Source organism: Eumetopias jubatus, unplaced genomic scaffold (genome assembly GCF_037043125.1).
Source record: "Eumetopias jubatus isolate StellerSeaLion01/CBP00866 unplaced genomic scaffold, mEumJub1_p1.0 scaffold_17, whole genome shotgun sequence".
NCBI lineage: Eukaryota > Metazoa > Chordata > Mammalia > Carnivora > Otariidae > Eumetopias > Eumetopias jubatus.
In genome coordinates this window covers 34,071,925-34,094,151 of record NW_028274823.1, presented here as the reverse complement: position 1 = coordinate 34,094,151, position 22,227 = coordinate 34,071,925, and the positions used below count along the sequence as shown (strand labels likewise).

The window sequence follows — 22,227 nt, the reverse complement described above, 5'->3', positions numbered from 1 at the left end:
CTGGAAGGGGCTAACACACACACATACACAAAAACCAAGTATGTGACCCACATGAACAGAGAGAGTAGTGCCTGTGTTTCTCCACTGTGGATGAGACTTTCCTAACAGGGGAACTGAGGAGACCTAAAACTCCAGGTAAGAGCTACGGTTTATGGCAGGCTCGCTGTGCACCAGGCACTGTGCTGAATTCTTGACCCCTCTCCCTATTATCGCATTTAATCTAAGAGGTAGATACCTTTATGATCCCCATTTCTCAGATGAGCAAACCAAGGCACAGAGTGGTTAATTTGCTGCACGTTATAGAATGACTTATAATAAGAGCTTCAAGGACCCTGTGAGTTTAGAGGATAAAGCGTTTTGTTTCCACTTGATTATGGGGGGTGGGGAAGCAGGGAGCTACAGAACATGAAGAAAGAATAAAAGTGTTTCCTAGAAGCTTATTCAAAAATCAGAGTCTTTCCTTTGAAGAGTGGAGTGGCCTCCCCATGCCTCTCACGTGAACTGAATCAGATCCTCGTTAACCGTGCTGACCCATCAGCACAGCCCTGTCTCCAGCCAAGGTCAAACCACAGTATTAGTCCTGGGACCACCTAGCAGCCTGGCACTGGCACCAATACGGTCCATTCGTGGCTGACCTCACAGACGTATGGTCACAGATATCAGTCCTATTTTTTGCCCTTTAATATTTTTTCTTTCAATTGATATTAAATAAGTCAACACAAGTGAAGTACCATACTTAACATAGTGCTTGGCGCATAGAAAGCATTCCACAAACATTAACTATCATCAGTGTTTTTTGATAAGTTAGGAAAACAGTATGATTTGGACTCACAAGTGGAAATAATAATGAAATATTTTCAAAGTTGTAAAAATTTCTTTTCAATCTGTCCCAAGTGGCTTGTGGGTTCACATCTCTGGCCCTGTACTTAGCCCTGTGTCCACTGGTCCCCTTGGTTATTATGATACTGAAATATTTTAAGTAAACTGAAATAACTAGAAAAAATCTTTTTCTCAAGGAAATGGAAATGCATTTGGTTTTGGATGTGTCCTTTCTCCTGAAGTGCCAAGGCTGCTGCAGATGTACTGGCTCCACCAATGGCAGAGAGAGCCGCAGCTGAAGGGGACACAGGAACGGCCCCTCCTTGAGCCACGCTGCAGTCTGAAACACACACTGAGGCTGACGCGTGGCCTCCACTCACCCCGGAAGGTTTTTCCTCTGTCCCAGGTCAAACCAGAGAGCATGTTGGAGCTTCCCCACTCAGAGGAGGCAGATGGCAGTGTTGTGCAGTTCATCCTCAAGTTTCTGTGCAAAACCTTCCAACTCCCAGGAGGGAGTACTGCCATATATCCTCTCTTGATTTTAGTATGGCAAGCAATGACAAACTTCTCCCCACACTGGACAGAGCACAAGCTACATGCAGTTTCAGTGTGTTCACCTGTAAAAATAGTCTTCATTTCCCCAAACTGGGGGTAGAGCCAGAGCAAGACCTTGCACATAGTAGGTGCTCAATAAATGCATGCAGCACTGAGCTGAAACAGATTGTCTCTATCAGCCCCACTGGGGTCTGAACCTGTGGTTTGTGAGTTTTGGTCCAGATCTCTTCTAGGTACTTCTCTGTGAATGCAAGTCCAAATTAAGAGTCAACATTGGAATAATTATTTTTTAATTTTTGAAAAGAATTTCTAGGTTAGGGAGTGCTTGATTTTCCATGAAATGTCCCAACCAAATAACCAAACCCCCCTCCCAGTGTCCCTCTAGTCTCCAGATATGTTCTATGGATCATCTACCTTACCACTTCCTGAATTTCAGGGAACCCTGATGCCCCAAAGGGGTGTCCATAGACTTAGGCTGATCTCTTCCCAGGATCTCTAATGGCTCCATCAACTCCTGGAAGGTCTGCAGTTTTCTAGAACCAGGAGTATCCCACATCTCCTCAGTAAAACCAGCTCTTGAGTTGGGAAACTCACCTGAGCCTGGTATGCAGACAGACCCTGGTTGTTCCTGGCAACAGTCCTGCAAAGCTCTTTCCATCCGGGGCAGAACAATTTTTGCCTCATGTCGTAGGACCTACAAGTATATATAGACCTTCAGCCCTAATCCGAAGACAAGCTTCTGTTAATATTTATTATGCTTTCTTGAATGATTGTCACACTCTTTATGATGACTTTCCCAGCCCCAAAATATAGGGATAAATATTATGAGAATGGTGTCTACTTAATATGGAGTTTTTAAAAGAACAGAAGACTTTAAAGGTGTTGCTATGCTTGATATGCCACCACATGCATTGACTAAGAGGGATGATGGTGTTACACAGATTCCTGCATGCTCTGTCCAATTGGTTAGAACCAGGATTTTAAAACTATAGCCCTAGATGAAGTTCTGGGACCAGCCATAGGACCGTAGGACGACTGGACTTGAGGTCCCACTTTTATTCCAACTGAGCAGCTCCACGTGGATCTATGTTACATGGTGGATCACCAGATGAAATTTTAGTTAAGAAAAATTGCTTTCAGATTTTGGAAAGCTACAATGATGACACATTGCTAATGCATTCAGACTTCAAACCCAAATGGGTGTTGACATCATAGTCCTATTTAATGGCTACTGTTTATCGAGCACCTTCTATGTGCCACACGCCGGGGTAGGGGCTTTCACACAATATCTCATTTGTCTTTATGATACCACTGTGAGAGCTTCAGCAGTTCAGACTCGGTAGTTAAGATAATATACATTACCTGGTTCGGTAGTTAAGCTGGGTCAGGCTGTCTGGGTGTGAACACCAACGTCCACCACTCACTAGCCATGTGCCTTGAATTTGTTCATTTCTTGTGTCTTGATTTATCTTTAAAAATGAAAATATTAACAGGAGCTACCCCATGGGTTATGGAGGCACTGATGCACATACTGCTTAGCGTTGGGGGCTGGTGCCCGGGAAGGGCCCAGTGAGTGGGAGCTGCTATAACTTCATTAGGAACGTTTCTCCATTTCATGTTTACCAGAGGCGTGGGCTAGTTTGCTTCCCTCCGTAGCCTCGATGAATCAGTCACATGGGGACCAGATGGGCCTGAGAGTGGGGTCTAGTGTGCTAATTTCGTAGATAAGGAGGCCGAGGCCCCTGGAGCTCTCACATGTCTAAGACATCTTTCCCCCAAATTCCGGCACATGGCCCCAGCCAACTCCATGTACACAGAAAAATGTGACACACAAGACGAGTGAAGGCCAACTTCTCCTTGCTCCACGGTGCTGACCACACTATTCGTTGATGTTGGTCCATGTAGCAAAGTTCACTCCGCCCATGGGAGGAATCTATCAGAGAGAACATTTGTCAGGTGTGTCTCGTAAACTCTTTGCTCATTTGGGCCACTTTTATACAGACTGCGCCATCGGATGAGCGTTTGAGTGTGGAAGAGTCCAAAAATAGTGCAGGGGTCCAATCATTCATCAGAGAATGGTGCCAAGTAAAATTTGGCCCCCAAATATTGGAAGCTGTTGTGAGAGTTCCAGGCATTGAGGACTGAGGGGATTGTGTACATGTGGATCACATGTGATGATTTTGTTTTCATATGGAACTACAATTATTAAAAAAAGGTAGAAGTATTGTGATTTATGGGTTGAAATTGAGATTTCAAAGACAAGGTGTGTTTTTCTGGCTCTTCTAGCCTTTTTTTTTTTTCATTTAAAACAAGCGTTTATTTCTTTTTTTTTAACACATAATGTATTATTTGTTTCGGAGGTACAGGTCTGTGATTCATCAGTCTTACACAATTCACAGCGCTCACCATAGCACATACCCTCTTGTATTCCTAAGATTTCATCTTCTATTTGAAAAAGCCAGAATTGTTCATACAATTGTCTGCAATGGTTGGTGCATGGGGATACGAAAATGCCATTATCCCTTTCTAAAATTCAGTATAAAATGAGGTATTTCCAGGATTTTTCCGGATGGATGTTGTGAATTTTTATTTGCAAGAGTTTTTAAGTGGCAGAACGTGGGATGGAGCGTGAGCTCCGTGAAGGCGGATTCCACGTCTTGTCACCAGCTGTGTCTCAGGTGCAGTAGGCACTCAGTCCGTGCCGTGAATGCATGGTCATCTCTTCTTCATGCTTCAGCTTAGGGGAAAATGGATCCAAAGTTCTTTTGAGCTTAAAAGTAAATGTGTAAGATGACACATGAGCCACCAAGTAACAAGCAATATTGACTTTATTTTGCAGATCTGCCCTTACATTTAAATGCTGCCATGTTTGAGGCCAACGGTGGCTGTGGTTATGTTCTAAAACCCCCAGTTCTGTGGGACAAGAACTGTCCCATGTATCAGAAGTTTTCGCCCTTGGAAAGAGACCTGGACAACATGGAGCCTGCCATTTATTCCTTAACTGTAAGCATGGCCTCTGTTTTCAGAATATAGTAGGATCTGTAAGCCTTCCTGAATATGAACTGGTCTTGAATTCAAGGCATTACAAAGGTCTCATGTCACAGTCTTGGTCTGGTCTTGAATTCAAGGCATTACAAAGGTCTCATGTCACAGTCTTGTTCATGCAGATTTAGTTCCCAAAAGCATGTCTTTACCTCTCAGAAAGCAGTGGCTACGGTTTAGGTACGCTGTCACCAGGCCCTGTATCTGCCAGAGCCCAGTTGGTGGACTTATGAGGTCCCTGCTTCAGCTGTGTATTGATGATGGTAATTCTGTCCTCCAGCCCTCGAGCATTATAACTGTGAGTGGATCCCATAAACGTTGAGCTCCTGGTTAGAGCAGATCATCTTAAACTCTGACAAGTTCTTATAAGATCAGATAGGCCTCAATATACAAATCTATTAAATATCTTTTCTCCTTGCAGCTTAACCTCTATCATTACTGGGCCTTTCCTTATTCCTTTTATTATCTATTAACTAATCATCAGAACTCCACAGGCTGCCCCTAACAGCTGAGCCCCGGTAGTTCATCACCCAGATTTATTCCCTGTTCTTTCACTCCCACTTAGTTGATAGAGGGAAAAAGCCACTGGATGGTGATAGAAAAGGCAGAGAGGGACGAAGTTACCTCTTCTCTCCAAGTTCACATCTTGTTTGTCTGGCTGCAAAGGAAGACTGCCGGACAGCCTGGGCTCACGACACCTCAGAGCTGGGAGGGATCCCGCTCACATGTGTCCCCCCCAAATTGCTTTCTTCTGGCCCCAAGACGAGGGCAGCCGCCCCTTTCTGTCTGACCATTTCAGCTGGACTCACATAGAGTCCATCTACTTACAGAAGGCTGTGGATTGATTTTTAACAACATTCCCTGAGACTTGCGCCAAAACCCAACTCTTCAAGAAAAAGATTTGGGGTATATCAAATACATCCACCAAAAACCTTTTGAACAGAATGTTAGGAACCAATTCTCGGTTACATTGCCTATAGTCCCCTCTTCTCTTGTCTTCTTGAGAAACTTAATTATCTTGATTGCTTGGTTTTTGAAAGGAGTTGAACATTTTCACAGTTGAAGGGTTACAATCAGGTGAATGCTGTTGACAAAATAGGCTTTCACATGATTCCAGTCATGTGATGACCTGAATACAATCACTTCTTTTTTTAGCAACTTTATTAACCATTTACTGGGTTCATTCCAGAGTGTTCTCTGTCCCTCTAGGTGGAGGGAAGAAGTGAGGTACAGAGATTGCTCTGTTTCTTTTGCATCTTCGGTGATTTAGATCCTTTCTTCCCCCTCAGATCGTCTCTGGTCAAAATGTGTGTCCGAGCAGCGGCACGGGGAGCCCCTGTATCGAAGTCGACGTGCTGGGCATGCCCCTAGACAGCTGCCACTTCCGCACAAAGCCCATCCACCGGAACACTCTGAACCCCATGTGGAATGAACAGTTTCTCTTCCGGGTTCACTTTGAAGACCTCATATTTCTTCGTTTTGCTGTTGTGGAAAACAACAGCTCAGCCGTAACCGCTCAGAGAATCATCCCACTCAAGGCTTTAAAACGAGGTAGAGTAAAATTGTCAAAATGCTAATCATTATTGTAGCTAAGTGATGGATGCCCCGGAGTTCATTATGCTCTTCCTTCAACTTGTGTGGGTTTAAAACTTCCATAGCACGAAGTTAAAATAAGAGGCACAAAGAAATAATACAGATTTGAACATTGTTGATGCACATCTCAAAAGAGAATTTTCTTTTACATTATCCTAAAATCGGAGGTGTTGACAACATCCCCTAAGAGTGCGGCCTTTGCTTCTGCTTGTGTGGGGAGGCAGGTTTATGCTCCCGTATGCCCCTTCCCAGTAGCGCCCACCACACCCTGGCGGGTTTAGAGCAAGGACTGACGTTAGGAGAGGATCCCCAGGGGCGCCTGGTAGCTCAGTCAGTAGAGCAGGGGACTCTTGTTCTGGGGGTCCTGAGTTCAAGCCCTACGTTGGGTCTAGAGCTTACTTTAAAAAAATTTAAAAATTAAAAAAAAAAGGCTGAGAGGTGGGCTGAGGTGTGCTCGTGGCATTGGCAGGCCGTGGTGGGAGTAGGCCCCAGCCACGTCCAGGGTCGGAAGCCGGGCTGGGTGTGGGGGGCAGAGCAGGGGCAGATGGAGAACGCTGAGCCAAGGCCGGAGCTGTTGGCCTGAGGTGGTGCAGCCTAGCTGCGCTCTCCTGCAGCTTCTGCTTGCGGCCCCAGTCGGCCCAGCTGTATCTGCTCCTCAAACTTTGATGTGTATCAGAGTCTCCTGGGACTCTTGGTAATAAAATGCGGATTCTGACTCAGTAGGTCTGGGGTGGGGCATGAGATTCTGCATCGCTAACAAGCTCCCAGGGATGCCCACCTGCAGGTCTGCTCTGAGTACCAAGGTTCTAGTACTTCTTCCCACAACCACAAACTGCCACAAGCATGTGACGGGCTCCTACAGTTTGTTCTTTCCCTGTTTTTCTTCCGCACCGTGCAGGCAGCCATGGTCACTGCCTTAGTCAGCTCAGGCCGCTATAACAGAACACCACAGACTGGGGGCTTAGACAGCAGACGTGTCTTTTCTCACACTTCTGCAGATCAGTGTGTTGACGGGATTGGTTTCTCCCAAGGCCTCTCTCCCTGGTTTGCAGACGACCACCTTCTCGCTGTATCCTCACATGGTTGTCCCTCCGTCTGTGTGCATGGCTCCAGGTGTCTCTTTCGGTCTTTGTGCTAATCTCTTCTTACAGGGACACCAATTATACTGGTTTAGGGTTCACCCTAATGACCCATTTTAACTTCCTTAAAGGCCCTAACCCTCTTTAAAAGCCCTACCTCCAGATATAGTCACATTCTGAGATCCTGGGAGTTAGAGCTTCAACATAAGAATTTGGGGAGGACACAATTCAGTTCATAAGAGTTATTACAGAAATATGAGAAAGTACAGAGAAGCAAAAACAATTCTTTTTAACCATCCATTTCCCATCCAAAACCATCACTTTTGGTGTATTTCTTTTGCAGGCTTTGTTTTTCTGCCCATGTATTTACATACTATATGTAATAGGCATACATATACATATTACATAATGTATATTTTTAACAAATAGGCTTCCTACTAATCTTAGTGCTTTGCACCTTACTGGTTTTCACTTCCTGATGTATGTAGGGAGCAAATTCTCATGTTGATAGCCATGCATCTTCATCACCACTTTTACTGGCTGCTTGTTATTCCATTTTATACAGACATTCACACCATAACTTACTTAGCCAACCCCCTATTGTTGGAATATTATCACTAAAACTGTTCTAAGAGGGAATATTTGTAAAACAGTGACTGTAGATGACTTGATACAGAGATGGTCAGATTTTCCTAGTATATTTTGTTTTTTAGGATTTCCGGTTTGAGTCTATGTTAGAAACAGTACCTAGACAGGTTGGTTGCCACTGGATGATCCAGAACTGTCCCCAGGGGCAGCAGTCTGCCGACGAAAAGGCATCTCCTGGCTGCCACTCCCCACCAGTCGCAAGGCCTGATTTCCGCCGACCGTTGACTGCCCTCCCTGCGGTGTCTTCTGTGCGGAGCTCTGGGGTGCGTGGCTAACAGGTTTCTCCCAATTCTGCATTATTTCAGGATATCGGCATCTTCAGCTACGAAACCTCCACAATGAAGTCTTGGAAATCTCTAGTTTATTCATAAACAGCAGAAGGATGGAAGAAAATTCCTCCAGCAGTGCCGTGCCAGCCTCTTTGGTAATGAAGTTCTGTTTCACTCAGCACATTTGCAAGGATTGCTATGCTGGGGGTAGGCTTTCTTGTGGCACAGGAACCTGGTCCATCAGAGTTATTGATTAGGTAGCAGTGGAAGTGATAGTCACAATAACGTCTGGCCCTTGACACTTTCTAAGCACTTTACATCTGTCCTCAGTTAATCCTCTCAATAACTTCGTGAAATCGCTATTGATCTCCACTTCATAGAGGAGGAAGATCAGAGCTAAGCTAAGTATACCTGAGGTCACACAGCAATAAATCCAAGTTATTCTAGTGACAAAGCCCATGTTCTTCATGAGTACATAATAGTGCCTGCCGGGGGGATGAACCCAAAATAACGACATGGGGAAAGGACTAAGCAAGCCAAGCATGGGCAGATGCAGAATCGGCCCTCTTGGAAATGAGACAGAACACCACAGAGAGGGCCACCATTGCGGAGTCTCTGTTTTAACAAGCTCCCCATGTAAGTTCCATGCCCACTGAAGTTCGAGAACCACTGGACCAGTACTCACCCCAGTAATGCAGGGTTGTTTACCTAAGTAGCACTGCTTTAATTAACCGGTTGATTCCATTATCTTGCCCTTTAAAGCTGAATTTTAAAGGGTGCCCATTGATTACCTCTTTACATGCTTAATCATCTGTTCACCGTTGCATCAATCCTATCTTTCAACATAGTGCTAACAACCTGTGGAAAGGCACCGTGTATGCTCACAAATGGCGCTGGTTGGCCACTGCCGTGGCCACCTATAAATCCCCCAGCTTTCTTCTCTGCTTCTCTTCCCCTCACCTCATCAGTGTCTTCTCTCTCTGTCCTGACCTCATTTCCTTAGGTTCTCCTCCCTTTCCCTTCAGTGTGTGGCCAGGGTCGAGAACAGCACCTTGGCCAAGGTGGAGGGAGGCATTGCCTGTACGTGTGCAGAGGACTGGGTAGCAGGGGCAGGGCTGCCTGGTACCTAAGGGCAAGAATCAGATGCTTTCACAAGGTGAGGCAGGCTTAGTGCGGGATTCAGGGTCGGTTGCCCTCGATACCTATTAGCAATAGATATGCCACACGTGCCATGAATGAACCATTGTTCCTCACAGCACTTCTGACACCAAATACGTGGTGTCTTTTCCGACGCTACTTCAGCTCTGACACCAGCTGGGTGTCCCGCTTTTCGATCTAGTTCTGACACCATCTACCTTGACTTAGCATCAGATCCCAAAGTTAAGGGGTCAGTCCCATAGGACTGTCCCCACTTCAGGTGCCAGTGGCAAGTCCCAGGCTGTCACTGGTACTGCTGACTGACCACCTATAAATTTGGGAGTTTTCCACAACCTCCTCCTCAGGTTCAGGAATTTTCTAGAATCATTCACAGAACTCAGAAACATGCTTTACTATTACCAGTTTATTATGAAGGATACAACTCAGGAGCACCCAAATGTAAGAGATACATGGGACGACGTCTAGGGAGAGTGGGTGCAGAGCCTCCTGGCATCCTGATGTGTTCACCAACCCAGAAGCTCTCAGAACCCCATCTTTTAGAGGTTTTTATGGAGGTTTTGTCCTCTTTCTGGGGACAGAAATAATAATAAAATAAAATAATAATTCCAAGGCCAGGCATGTCTGATTCAGCTCTCCATCAGTGAATTTTGTATTTTGAATGAATATATCTTAATAAACAAAATGCTCAAAAAGTCATAGTTACACCCCCAGCTTTTCCTAAAACAGAAATGCTTTTCATTTTATAATTATTTGTGTGCCTGGGCAGTGAGCTCTCCAAGGCCATAATATTCTATCTATCATCTTACCAACCAAAATGCTAACCCAGGACCCTAAAGAGAGATGGAACTCAACAGACACTGTTGGAGGTCAGTTCATCATAAGTAATATATATTTCAGATAATATCAGTCTCCTAATTAGGATGGAAAGAGTCACTATTACTTAAAATAAACTATTATTTTGGTGGTATGCTGCTAATATCCTCACTAGACTATTAAGGAAGATGCACCATGGCCTCTTCAACCACAAACAGATGCATCAGGTTATAGAAGAATGGTCTTCTTTTGCACTTACATGTCCCCCTACAGACTTCTAAGAACTAGCACTTCTCCATTGAATATAGCCTAGAAATAACTTGAGAATGAGAATGTATGAGACACCATGTGATCTTCCTTGACAGATGTTTAATACAGAAGAAAGAAAATGTTTGCAGACTCACAGAGTCACAGTGCATGGGGTCCCGGGTCCAGAGCCCTTTACTGTTTTCTCCATAAATGGAGGCACCAAGGCAAAGCAGCTTCTCCAACAAGTAAGTACACCATGCCCATGGTTGGGAGAATCCAACATCTCTATATATGAGTGTGTTTGTGTGTGTGTGTGTGTAAATGCATGTGTAAACATAAAAACATAAGACACAAAGTCCACAATGATCTGCCTTTTGGTTATTTGTGTAATTCAAAACAGATCCACCCTAAGAATGAACTGGGGGAACTTAGTACCACTAGACAAGCTAACCTGTAGAAAAGAATTTTTAACAGTTCTTCAAACATGTAAAAACTTGGGGCTCAGGAAGGATAAAGACCAGAATAAGTAGCTCTCCAAGCATGTGTACTCTTTCCCTCTAAACCTAGACCCAGGCCCCATCTCCCTTTTTAATGCAGAGCTTACTAATCAATCAGAATTCGCACACAAGCCGAATGAAGTTTGTTTGCCATCCTAGAAGTTGGATCAAAGTTTTAGAGCATCAGGGCGCCTGGGTGGCTCAGTTGGTTAAGTAACTGCCTTCAGCTCAGATCATGATCCTGGAGTCCCAGGATCGAGTCCTACATCGGGCTCCCTGCTCAGCGGGGAGTCTGCTTCTCCCTCTGACCCTACCCCATCTTGTGCTCTCAAATAAATAAAATAAAGTCTTTAAAAAAAAAAAAAAGTTTTAGAGCATCAGGATGGAGCACATGGCCAAGACATCTTCAGCCCCTCCAGCCTTAGGCCTTTATTTGCATGTTGAGCATGTTGAGCAGCCCCCTTGTCGGTCTTCCCCTGGCACTTCATCTCAACCCTTGAGGTACCACCCCTCTAGTAGTACAAAGAGGCCAGCAGGGCCTGACACAAGGACGAAAGCCTGTTGCCCCAAACCCTGCAGCAGGCCTGGCCTGAGTCCCTTCATGTGGTCCCACTTCTGCTCGGGATCCCCCAGAGATCTCTGTTGCGTTCTGTAGGCCACTGCCCCATGGGAGGACATGTCCAGGTGAGGAAGCCGGGAACAAAACAGCATCTGGAGGGAGGCAGCTCCTCAAAAGGACGGGCAAACCCATGTGTAATGTCTTTTCTCTTCACACCAAAAGCTCCACCCCTGCTTGGCACAGTGACCTAACATCCTCACAGACTATTTTATCCCTAACCCAATTCAGAATCCCTTCTCCTCCTTGGAGATAGACCAATGGAGCAGTGACCAAGAGGAGTGACCCTTAGGCTCTCTCTGAAGTTAGGGTGTATGATGAAATGTAGCTGGCATCATAGAATGTATGGGGTGAGGTTAGAGATTAAAAACCAGTGAAACAACCGTACAGAGTAAGAGTAATAAATAGTTCTGGTTTTTGAGAGGAAGTCTCTATGGACAGGCAACATTTTGCCCAACATTTTATAATTGACTTAAAATCAGAGGAAACAGCTTAAGTGCCGGATTTCATAGACTATCAAACAGAAGCTACTACCAAGACTCGGGGGGGGGGTATGTTTTTTGGGTTTGTTTTTGTTTTTTAAAGCAATCAGCCATGAACTTCAGTGTCCACTATCACAAAGTATTATTGAGGATTTGGAGACTCTATTATGAAAATATTAAGTACGGCAGTATTTCCATAGACCACCCACAAAAAAGTAGCCCATTACTTTATTGTCACCCCATGTGAATAATGCCATGGATATAAAGCCGGACTGAGGAGGGAGTGATGCCAGCCCTCTCATGGGGGTGACAGGACCCACTGACCCACTCCTAGAAGCTTCACATCCTGAATTACCTGTTGTAGTAGCTGTGTTGCCCCCACAGGAGCCAAAGCCCAGCATTGATTATAGACCCAAGTACTGGAGTGAAGGGAACAGTGTCTTCCTGAGAATCTTCTGCCTCCACCATCCTTGGCTCACTCTGCTTTTCCTCCAAGCGAGACAAAACAGTGCCAAGTGTTGACTCTGGTAGTTGCATCATTGAGGGGGCAAGGAGAAGGGTGTTTGCCTAATCCAAGCCAGATGGTGGCAGCTTTCTCTGTCCCCACTTGGAGTTGAGCCTTTTGACAGTAACCTATGAGTGTGAAGCAATGCGTCAGCCAGAGGAGCCGTAGCGATGGCTAGTGTTTACTGAGTTCTCATAACATGCCTGCATCATGCTTCATAACCGGTGCCTCTGTCATACAACAAGGCTGTTACTCTTACTATTCCCATTTTATGGATGGGGAAACAGCCTCCAAGGGGTTAAATATCTTGCCCAACCCCTCACAGCCAATAAATATTAATGGCAGACCTCAGACCCAGGTCTGTCTGACTCCAGAGCCTCATCTCGGCTGCTCTGTTTGACCGCCCAGGGTCTGTCGCCAACAAAGAAAACAAGCTTGTAGGCACAGTGTCAAGAGTTAATTGAAAGGAGAATTCCCAGGAACTTAGATCAGATGAGATTAGAAGACAAGCATTTCCAACCTGAGAAAAACGGATGATGGTAAAAGCTGTATTAGGGTCTTTGCCACTGGTCCTGAGTGACAAGATCACAGAGAGCTAAATGCATAGATTGAGAAGCCTCAAGTTGGTAATTCAGTAGGAGCTCTCATTCCAGCTGTGGGAAAAATAGTTATGCTGTCTGGGGATTATGAATAAATTGTGTCGTTGCCCAGAATGAACATAAACAATCCTTCTTGGACATAAGAGTTCTTAGGTCTTCCAGGAAGAATTATGCAATGCTGCAGAGTAGGTCTCACTTATAAATGGCACATCGAACCTATGTAAACACCATAAAAATAGGCTTATTTCAGGTGTGTGTGTGTGTGTGTGTGTGTGTGTGTGTATTTATTCAAGTATAGACAGTGTTATATTGATTTTAGGTGTACAATAATGTAATGATTCAACAATTCTATACATTACTCAGTGCTCACCATGATAAGTGTACCATTAATCCCCCCACCCACTTCCCCTCTGGTAACCATCAGTTTGTTCTCTGTAAAAAAAGTTTATTTTAGGGGCGTCTGGGTGGCTCAGTCATTAAGCACCTGCCTTCGGCTTAGGTCATGATCCCGGGGTCCTGGGATCGAGCCCCACATCAGGCTCCCTGCTCAGCGGGGAGTCTGCTTCTCCCTCTCCCACTCCCTCTGCTTGTGTTCCCTCTCTCGCTCTGTCTCTATCAAATAAATAAAATCTTAAAAAAGTAGTTTATTTTGGTTTTGGGGGGATTTTTTTAAGATTTATTCATGAGAGACATGAGAAAGAGAGAGAGAAAGAGAGGCAGAGGGAGAAGCAGGCTTCCCGCAGAGCAGGGAGCCTGATGCAGGACTTGATCCCAGGACCCTGGGATCATGACCTGAGCTGAAGGCAGATGCTTAACTGACTGAGCCACCCAGGCACCGGAAAAATAGGCTTATTTTGAATTAAAGTTTTGCCTTTGCTTTTTCTTTAGATTCTGACTACTGAACAAGACACCAAACCTATTGTCACAGACTATTTTTTGATGGAAGAAAAATATTTTATATCTAAAGAAAAAAATGAATGCAGGAAACAACCATTCCAAAGAGCCATCGGTCCAGAAGAAGAGATCATGCAGATTTTAAGCAGCTGGTTTCCAGAGGAAGGATATGTTGGCAGGATTGTCTTAAAAACCCAGCAGGAAGTAAGTGTGTCCAACACCATAACAACACAGTATGTGATGAACCACTTCACCACTGGCCACCTCCCTCCATTCAGAATTTCTTATAATTGCAACTTGATTTCTGTTGTTCTTCTTAAGTAAATGTAGAGAAGTGATTTTATTCTTCTGCACGTATTCAGAATGTTATCTCTAAGTTACAGAAACCCAGTCTAAAAACCATCCTTTGCAAAAAAACAGAAAGAGCGGGGGGAGCAAGAACTCAAAGGATTCCTTATGCATGCCATCAGCTGTGGGTCCAGGATTTGATTTCTGCGTGAACACTGTCGTAAGCGTCACGGTACTGTCATGCTAGTCCCATTGGTATTTTACCTTTGGAGACTGCTTACCTTCCTGTTCACACCTATTAAAAGTTTTAGCTAATAAAAGATCCTGTGCTTCTAGGTAAAACAATAGTAGTCCTTTGAAAATACTCTGTAACTTCACACACAGCAAGAATAATCTCTCAGCCTCAGTCAGAATGAGTAAAAATTAACATTACATTCACTAACATTCCCAAAGCCATTCCCATGAAGGAAACAATTCAGTGACTGTGTGTCAACTCTACGTTGGTTAGCTCCTGTTGGAGTCTGTGAATGGAGCACTGATTTTTTTTTCCCCAGAATAATAAGAGCTCACCAACTTCCCGCCATTTTTTAAAATTACGTATAAAGTCATTGCTCCACCCATAGACAGTCATGCGTCGTGATATGTCAATAATGAAGGAGTTGAGTAACAAATAGTAACTGAGCACCTACTATGAGCCAAGCCCTGTTCTGGGCACAAAATCTTGCTCCTTTGGGGCACATAATAGAGCTTGCTTGGTAAAATGCCCATCGGAGGTCCATGATGTTGGGACACAGTGGAGATGATAAAGAGCCAATTTTCAGCATCATGTGCTAATTTTTCACTGTGCACCGAGCTGTGAACATGGCGTACATCCTCCACAGAACCCCAACATCTGCTCTGGGAAACCAGAGCCGCCGTCTTTCCTTCTGACCTTGCCTTAGACCATAAAAGGACACTTCATTTAGGCAAGGAAACGTAATTGTCTCCCTAGCCTCCTCACCCTATCAGACTTACACATTGCAGACAGTTAACAAGCAGTTCTAATAATTATAGCTTTATGAGAAAATATCAGAGGGCTTAGCTGGACTTTGGAAGCCATCTTCAGTTTCTCTCTACATTTTTTCTTATTATTTCTCATTGTCTTGCCTCCTTCTCCAGCTACATGTAAAAAAAAAAAGTATCCTTTAAGTGATGATGTCAGCAAGTGAATTTTCAAACCATATAACTGCATGATGATTTACTGTGTTTAAAGTTCTCACTCACCACTTTTGAATGACCTCGTGACAGAATGGAAGCCATTTCACACATAAGAAAATGGAGGTTCACAGAGGTTAAATCATGACAGGGTGAGACACAGAAAGCACTCACATCTGTGGCTTTCCAGTCAGTGTCAGTGCCCAGCACTATGGGGGCAGCAGTCGGCAGCAAGCAGAACACGGGCAGGCTGCAGAGTGTAGAGAAGCCATGGCGCCATATGGCTACAAGGGCTGGGGAGAGGAATGCCCACATGCGATTTAAAATGTTTGTGAGGGGCGCCTGGGTGGCTCAGTCGGTTAAGCGTCCGACTCTTGATTTCGGCTCAGGTCATGATCTCAGGGTCCTGGGATGGAGCCCCGAGTGGGGCTCCGCGCTGAGCATGGAGTCAGCTTGTCCCTCTCTCTTTGCCCCTCTCGCTTTGCCCTTCCCCTCACTGGCACTCTCTTAAATAAATAAATAAATAAATAAATAAATAAATAAATAAATAAATTCTTTGAAATGTATATGAAAACAGGCTGTAAAGACCTCAGGAATAAATATTTCATAAGGGCTGGTGGAAGAGAAGCATTTTGAAGATTAAGGGGGATAAATTAGGGAAGGCTAATAAGCATTTTCTGATGGGGAGAATACAGCAATCTCTCCTGTATAATGCCTTTGTGGGGAGGAGATTTTTTTTTTTAAGATTATTTATTTACTTATTTGTTTGAAAGAGAGTGTGAGTGAGCGAGACAGAGAGCATGAGCAGGGGGAGAAGCAGACTCTCCGCTGTGCAGGGAGCCCCCCAATGCAGGGATCGGTGCTGGGACTCCCAGATCATGACTTGAGCTGAAGGCAGATGCTTAACCGACTGAGCCACCCAGGCGTGGGGAGGAGATTTTTTAAATGACTGACATGTGTCTGCTAAGATAACAAATCACATTTAAAGTGTTTAGGTTGACCTGGTACATAGTCGTACACAGTACATATTTACTGACTGAATAAATGAATTCAACAATTATTGAATGCAAGCAGATACTAGCATAGTTGATAGATTTGGGCTCTAAGTATTTCCATGTATTTCATTCTGTGGAACTAGTGAGATGAATAAGCAGTTTGTCCATATATTCAAAGTCCCCAAACTGCCATCCATGACCTCTGATCTCTGCCTGCCTGCCTTTTTATAGTTTTCTTGTCTTCTAGGCTCTCAGGCTGTCAGGATCACATCTTCCTGTGGTCAGTATGCCCTCCCGGGACACCTGCTGGATTTGAAATCAGACAGACCTGGCTCTGCCACAAATTAGATGACCTTGGACAGCTCATTTAACTTCTGTAAACCTCTGTGCCCTAATTTGTAAATCTGTAAGAGAAACTACTGTGCCTGATTGAAAAAAACATTAACATGAGACTCATGCCAAACATATAGACAATATGTAGAAAAATGCTTAGTAAGCTATAAAGAGCTACAAGTGAGGGCCGTTATTCTGGTCATAACCTGTGCCTTCTAATGTGGGCAGAAAGCTCCTTGGAAATAAATAAACTCTGAGTGAGGCTCCAAGGAGCTCTCTTAAAAGTCATGTTTATTACATAGTTATTGGGGTATTTTATGTGTCCGTTAGAACTTTTTTTTTTCTTTTTCATGCTTGCTTGCTTCCCGGTTTTCAAGATAGATTATAAATTGTGTCAGATGAATTACCACCCAACCCCACTCTCCAACTGGTTAAATATATTATGATCAACACAGTGACATATTACACAACTAAAATCTCTTAAGAAGTGACATGAAATGAACACCACAATCTTTTAAGCGGAGACAAAAAAGTTGCAGAACATTATATGGCGTTTATATAATAAAAACAGACAGTAACTCTCCCCTGCCCAACACCCTTAATATAACAAATGGGGTCCAAAAACATCAGTCCTGAAAATTGTAGGAACCATGATTACAAGATTAATGAAATGATGGCAGTGAGCCTGTGGGGCTGGTTGGCAAGAAACTCCAGGAACCAGTCCTTTCTGGTCCTGGCTGCAGTTTGGCGCCACCTGGTGGCAGTTATCCATTCTGACTTTAATATCAATGGAGACAATTCTGGGTCCTATGGCTGGTTGGAACCTCCAGGAGTGTGGCAGTGATTCCTGGATTTTTCTGGTTAGTTAGCACCATTTCAGTGCCTTGATCTGAGGAGATTAGGCTAGGAGACTGTTGGAGATCGAAGGACCTTTCTGCTAAATGCTCACTTCCTGAGATGGGGTTGCCCCTCCCCCTTCAGACCGCCCCCTTGCAGAAGAGAACTGTAAGCTACCTTTCATTTGAGAATGGGGCTAACAAAAAACAGGAGCCATTCCACGATATTATATCTAAATTCACATAATTCCAGGGTTTCATTGTATATATGTGTTCACATACACAAAAATACACAGATCCATAGCAGATGTTTAGAAGCATATATAACCTAACAACAATGGGGTTTTTGTGGAGAATGAGATTGGGGGGAGGTGATAATGGGGAAAGTTTGGCTTTTTATTGATATATTTCTATACTGTTTCGAAAATTTCAATAAGATTCATGTATCTATAATCTAAATATATATTTAATATATAGTTACATGTGTAAAATTTACTGAAAGCCAGTTCACCAAAAGCCAATTAACCTGATGACCAATTCTCATAATTATTGAGAATTTTGTCAATATTCGTTTCAGTGTGTCCTACCTCCAGCCGTCATTTCAGCCTTTTCACTGCTGGTTCTATCCATCCAGCCTGGCTGAGGGTCAGTTTGCATGCTTCATGTTCAGATTGTCTAGTATTTCTTAACTGCCCAAGGCCTGTGTAGGGAATGGATGGGCTCTCTCTTAAATGTAATTTACTGTGTTCTTATTTGGCTTTTGGTCATTGGCAATATGGTATGTTGTCCTTGTACAAATGTATCTACAGTGACTTGGACTCAAAATCCACAGGTAGTAGGAGCAGATCTACTGGCTCATCGTAAGCCAGAACTTACCAGTCTGTCAACATCAGCAGAAATACCTACATTACTTTCTTCCTCTCAGAAGACATGGATATCCTTGTAGAATCGTTTATGAACTATTAACTAGTGTATGAAATAGCTGAGAAATAGTTTCCAACATTGCCCAGATACAGCTCACGTTTTCACTGGGTTTTTCTTTCTTGCTCTACATCATCTTACCATTTACTCATACTTTTCTTCTTTTTTAACATAGAACCTAGAAGAGAGAAGCATTGTTCAAGATGACAAGGAGGTAATCTTGAACTCCGAGGAGGAGAGTTTCTTTGTCCAAGTGCATGACGTTTCTCCAGAGCAACCTCGAACAGTCATCAAAGCACCCCGTGTCAGCACTGCGCAGGATGTCATTCAGCAGGTGAAAGCCTCACCCTTGCTCTCCTCGGTCTGCTCCTCAGTGTAAATCACTGGCATAAATCAGATGTCAGCTCATTTTATGAGAAGTTCTAGAACAATGGGGATCTGAAAAGGGAGAGTGTGCCTCTAGGTTGGGACATGCTAGTTCATTCCTTCAACAGACACTTGCCTAGTATCTATCATGAGTCTGGCTCTCTGTGGAAGTGTTGATAACAGATTTAGGAGGGGGCTCCACATAGTAATTTCATTGGCCCAGAAATGCCTAAGCCAGTCCCTGGTGACTGTTTCTCAAAGATCTTACAGAGGACATGCTGGAGGCCTTCTCTGGCCCTCTCCCTCCTCTAAGTCATGCTTCTTTGTGTACATGGTTTCAAAGAACTGTATCTCCTTCCTTCAAGCCTCGTCAGGGTTTATTAAATACCCAGTTGAGAAGTGGTGTAGCCATAATGGTTAACACACAGACACTAAATCAAACTGCTCCAGGTTTAAATCCCAGCTGTCCTTCTTAGTGCCTCAGTTCCAGTGGTGTGCTGGTAGACTGGCTGTCTTAAGGGAAAAAAAGAGCCAAACTGATTTTTAGTATTTGTCAATTTCTGTTGTGTGGATACTCCCACCACGTCTGATTTCACCTAGCCCATTCCAGTTGGCTCCAGCACACTATATTATATACTCTGTGGTAAGCTACTACACCTACAACATGGAGATTGTATAATAGTCCTTTCCACACACAGTTGTTGTGAAGATCAAGTCAGTAAATATATGTAAGGTGTACAATGCCTAGCACCTGGTAAACACCGTTTAAGTGCTATCTGCTATTATTACACAATGATGTGGTTAAAATTTGCCTCCTTAGTAGAGTTTGAAAGTCCAAGAGAACCCAGACATATGTTTGTTTGGTTTTTTTCACCTTTATCTCCCCAAAGTATAATACAGTATCTGTGACACAGAAGGCCCTCACTAAACATTTGATGAGCAAATAAATGTATAAATGAAAGATGATCTTGTATTAAATGAAAAGTGAGACCGCGTAAATTACTAAAATGCCTTCCACACCCAAGACTCTGTGATAGAGAGGCTCCTGAGGGTCAAGATTCTGCCCCTCCTGTTCTGTGTGACCTTCATGTCTATGAGCTTTGGTGCATGTAGAAAACCCAGTCGACATCCTTATTCTGTTACTCATTAGCTGTGCATTCTCTGGAGTCTGCTTAATCTCTATACATTTAAGTTTCCTTGTCTGAAAATGGGGTAATAATACCTAAATCACGGTCTGCTGTGAAGCCAATTACAAGTGACAACTACGCAAACATAAACTGAGGAATGGGACGATACAATCTGAGAAAGATCCCCTCCTTCTCTAAAAGTCTGTGACATTTTCCCACCTTCAAGTTTCATTCAGAATGAATGCCAAGTGTTGGAGATACCGTGTATTCAGTGGACCGTAACTTCTCTTTCAGACCTTATGCAAAGCCAAATATTCCTATAGCATCCTGAGCAACCCCAACCCGAGTGACTACGTGCTTTTGGAAGAGGTGGTGAAAGACGCTACCAAGAAGTCTTCCACCCCGAAGTCCTCCCAGCGGGTTCTTTTGGATCAGGAGTGTGTGTTTCAAGCCCAAAGCAAGTGGAAAGGTGCAGGAAAATTCATCCTTAAGCTAAAGGAGCAGGTGCAGGTAAAGTTCAAAGTTCTTTTGCTCTCTCCACAAAGCACTTGATACTCATAACCAGGTGGTAATCAAATCTGGGAACTTATGAAATCTAGGAGAAAGTTTCTGAGGCAAGGGATATAGTTGGGAGAAAATGGTTTGGCTTCACTTTCACTACATGAAAAGAAATGTACTCCCCACTGTGGGTAAGCAGCCCTGAGAGGGGACTCCCTCAGCACTTCTTCCTAAAGCTCTACCTACTACAGAAAAAGAGGGAAGGGCTCCATGATAGCGTGTCAGGTGACTGGGGATCCCGGCTTTCACCTTATACCCATGGAAGGTTCTTTTTTTTCACAGGCATCCCGAGAAGACAAAAGAAAAGGCATTTCTTTTGCAAGTGAATTCAAGAAGTTCACCAAGTCAACTAAACAGCCCCGAGGACTCACATCACCTTCTCAGGTCTTGGCCTCAGAAAATGTCCAAACCAAGGAGGAGAAACTGGTGGGCAGCTTGCCCTCCAGTGACACCACAGAGTACCGACAATAACCAAGGTTGGCACGTTTTACCCAGATAGATCGAGTCATTGCGCCATTCTGAAATGGGGGCCCACTTACCCTACTGTGTAAGGCACAGCAGGCCCAGAGGACGATGTCCCAAAGGCAGATAGGAATCGTACCTAAAAACAGGAAAGGGGCTCTGAAGATCCATGTACCTTCAGTATTTATAATTTTAGACCGACTGGTTTTGTAGATGGCCAAACGAAGGCCCCAAGAAGACAACCAACTTGCCCAAACTACTACATCAGCTTTATTTTATCAGACCTAGAACTGCCTTAACCGTCGCTAACACAAATATTCTCAAAAGATTGCTTTGGGTCATTCAGCTTTCATTCCTTTGGATTTTTTAGTTTCATGCTGTCTATTTTGAGGTTTGATTTAGCCTCAACAACCTCACCTTGGTCTGCCTCAATTAAAAAATAAAAATCTGGCATTCAAACTGTGTAACAGCCTCTATCTGGAAACTGCAGTAAACTCAGCCTTTGGTTGCCTACCCGCTGCTTGGTATCCAGAGTAAACTTTGTTCCATCTTAAAAGATTATATGGAACCCAAATTAAAAAAAAAAAAACAACATGAGGAAACCAAGCACATATATATTTTTTTACTTCTTAATGAACCCAAGGGATTATTAAAGCCCACTCTTTACCTGCACCATTGTAGTTCTAAAATTGAGACTGCTAGCCTAGCAAAGGCATTGAGGCTCACACTGCAGGGCTTCATCGTCTGCCTTTATCACAATAAGGAATTTCTTATATAAAACTGTAGAAGCTCACATTAAAGAATTCATTGATACCTTTTGGCAGGACCTAATCTGATTTATAAGAGCACAAAAGAAGGCCCAATACACTGAGCCCATGTTTCTACATTTGAGAAACTCCTAAAATAATTGGTGCCCTGTACCACACATACAAAGCTCTTTCAAAACAACAGATGGGACCAAATACAGGAAATCCCCTCCAGAATATCGGCATATCCAACTATCCTGAGAGGTGCAAGGTTACTTAGGTTCTGTATGTAAAGGCTCATCTGAAGGAACTCGCGGAACCAGGGCAGCAATCCACATCACACATCGGATAATAGTGAATATGCACAGAACGGCGAAGCCGTGCTGTGCCACACTCAGAGAAGGCTCAACACCCGTTTTCTGTCGAGATACATCTACAATCTTAATTTTTAAAAGTTTCAGACTTTCTTATTTGCCCCAGGTCAATGAGAGTCAGTGCCTTCTCCAAAAGCCAAGTGAGCTTTAGAACTAAGCACCAGTGTTGAGCCTCTCCAGCTTTGAGAGAATGACTCATCTTGGTAGTG

At 43.8% G+C, this 22,227-nt stretch overlaps 1 protein-coding gene across 3 annotated transcripts in view; it reads left to right on the top strand.

Annotated features, from left to right (window-relative positions):
• Positions 1-20,907, top strand: part of PLCE1 (phospholipase C epsilon 1) — a 289,717-nt gene extending 268,810 nt beyond the window's left edge. For all 3 annotated transcript variants that reach the window (XM_028098722.2, XM_028098721.2, XM_088020229.1), the window contains 8 exons: positions 4,214-4,377; positions 5,706-5,967; positions 8,042-8,160; positions 10,342-10,470; positions 13,813-14,022; positions 18,561-18,719; positions 20,173-20,388; positions 20,719-20,907. In XM_028098722.2, the coding sequence (XP_027954523.2) occupies positions 4,214-4,377; positions 5,706-5,967; positions 8,042-8,160; positions 10,342-10,470; positions 13,813-14,022; positions 18,561-18,719; positions 20,173-20,388; positions 20,719-20,907 (1,448 nt within the window). The remainder of the gene's footprint in view (positions 1-4,213; positions 4,378-5,705; positions 5,968-8,041; positions 8,161-10,341; positions 10,471-13,812; positions 14,023-18,560; positions 18,720-20,172; positions 20,389-20,718) is intronic.
• Positions 20,908-22,227: the final 1,320 nt, after the last annotated feature.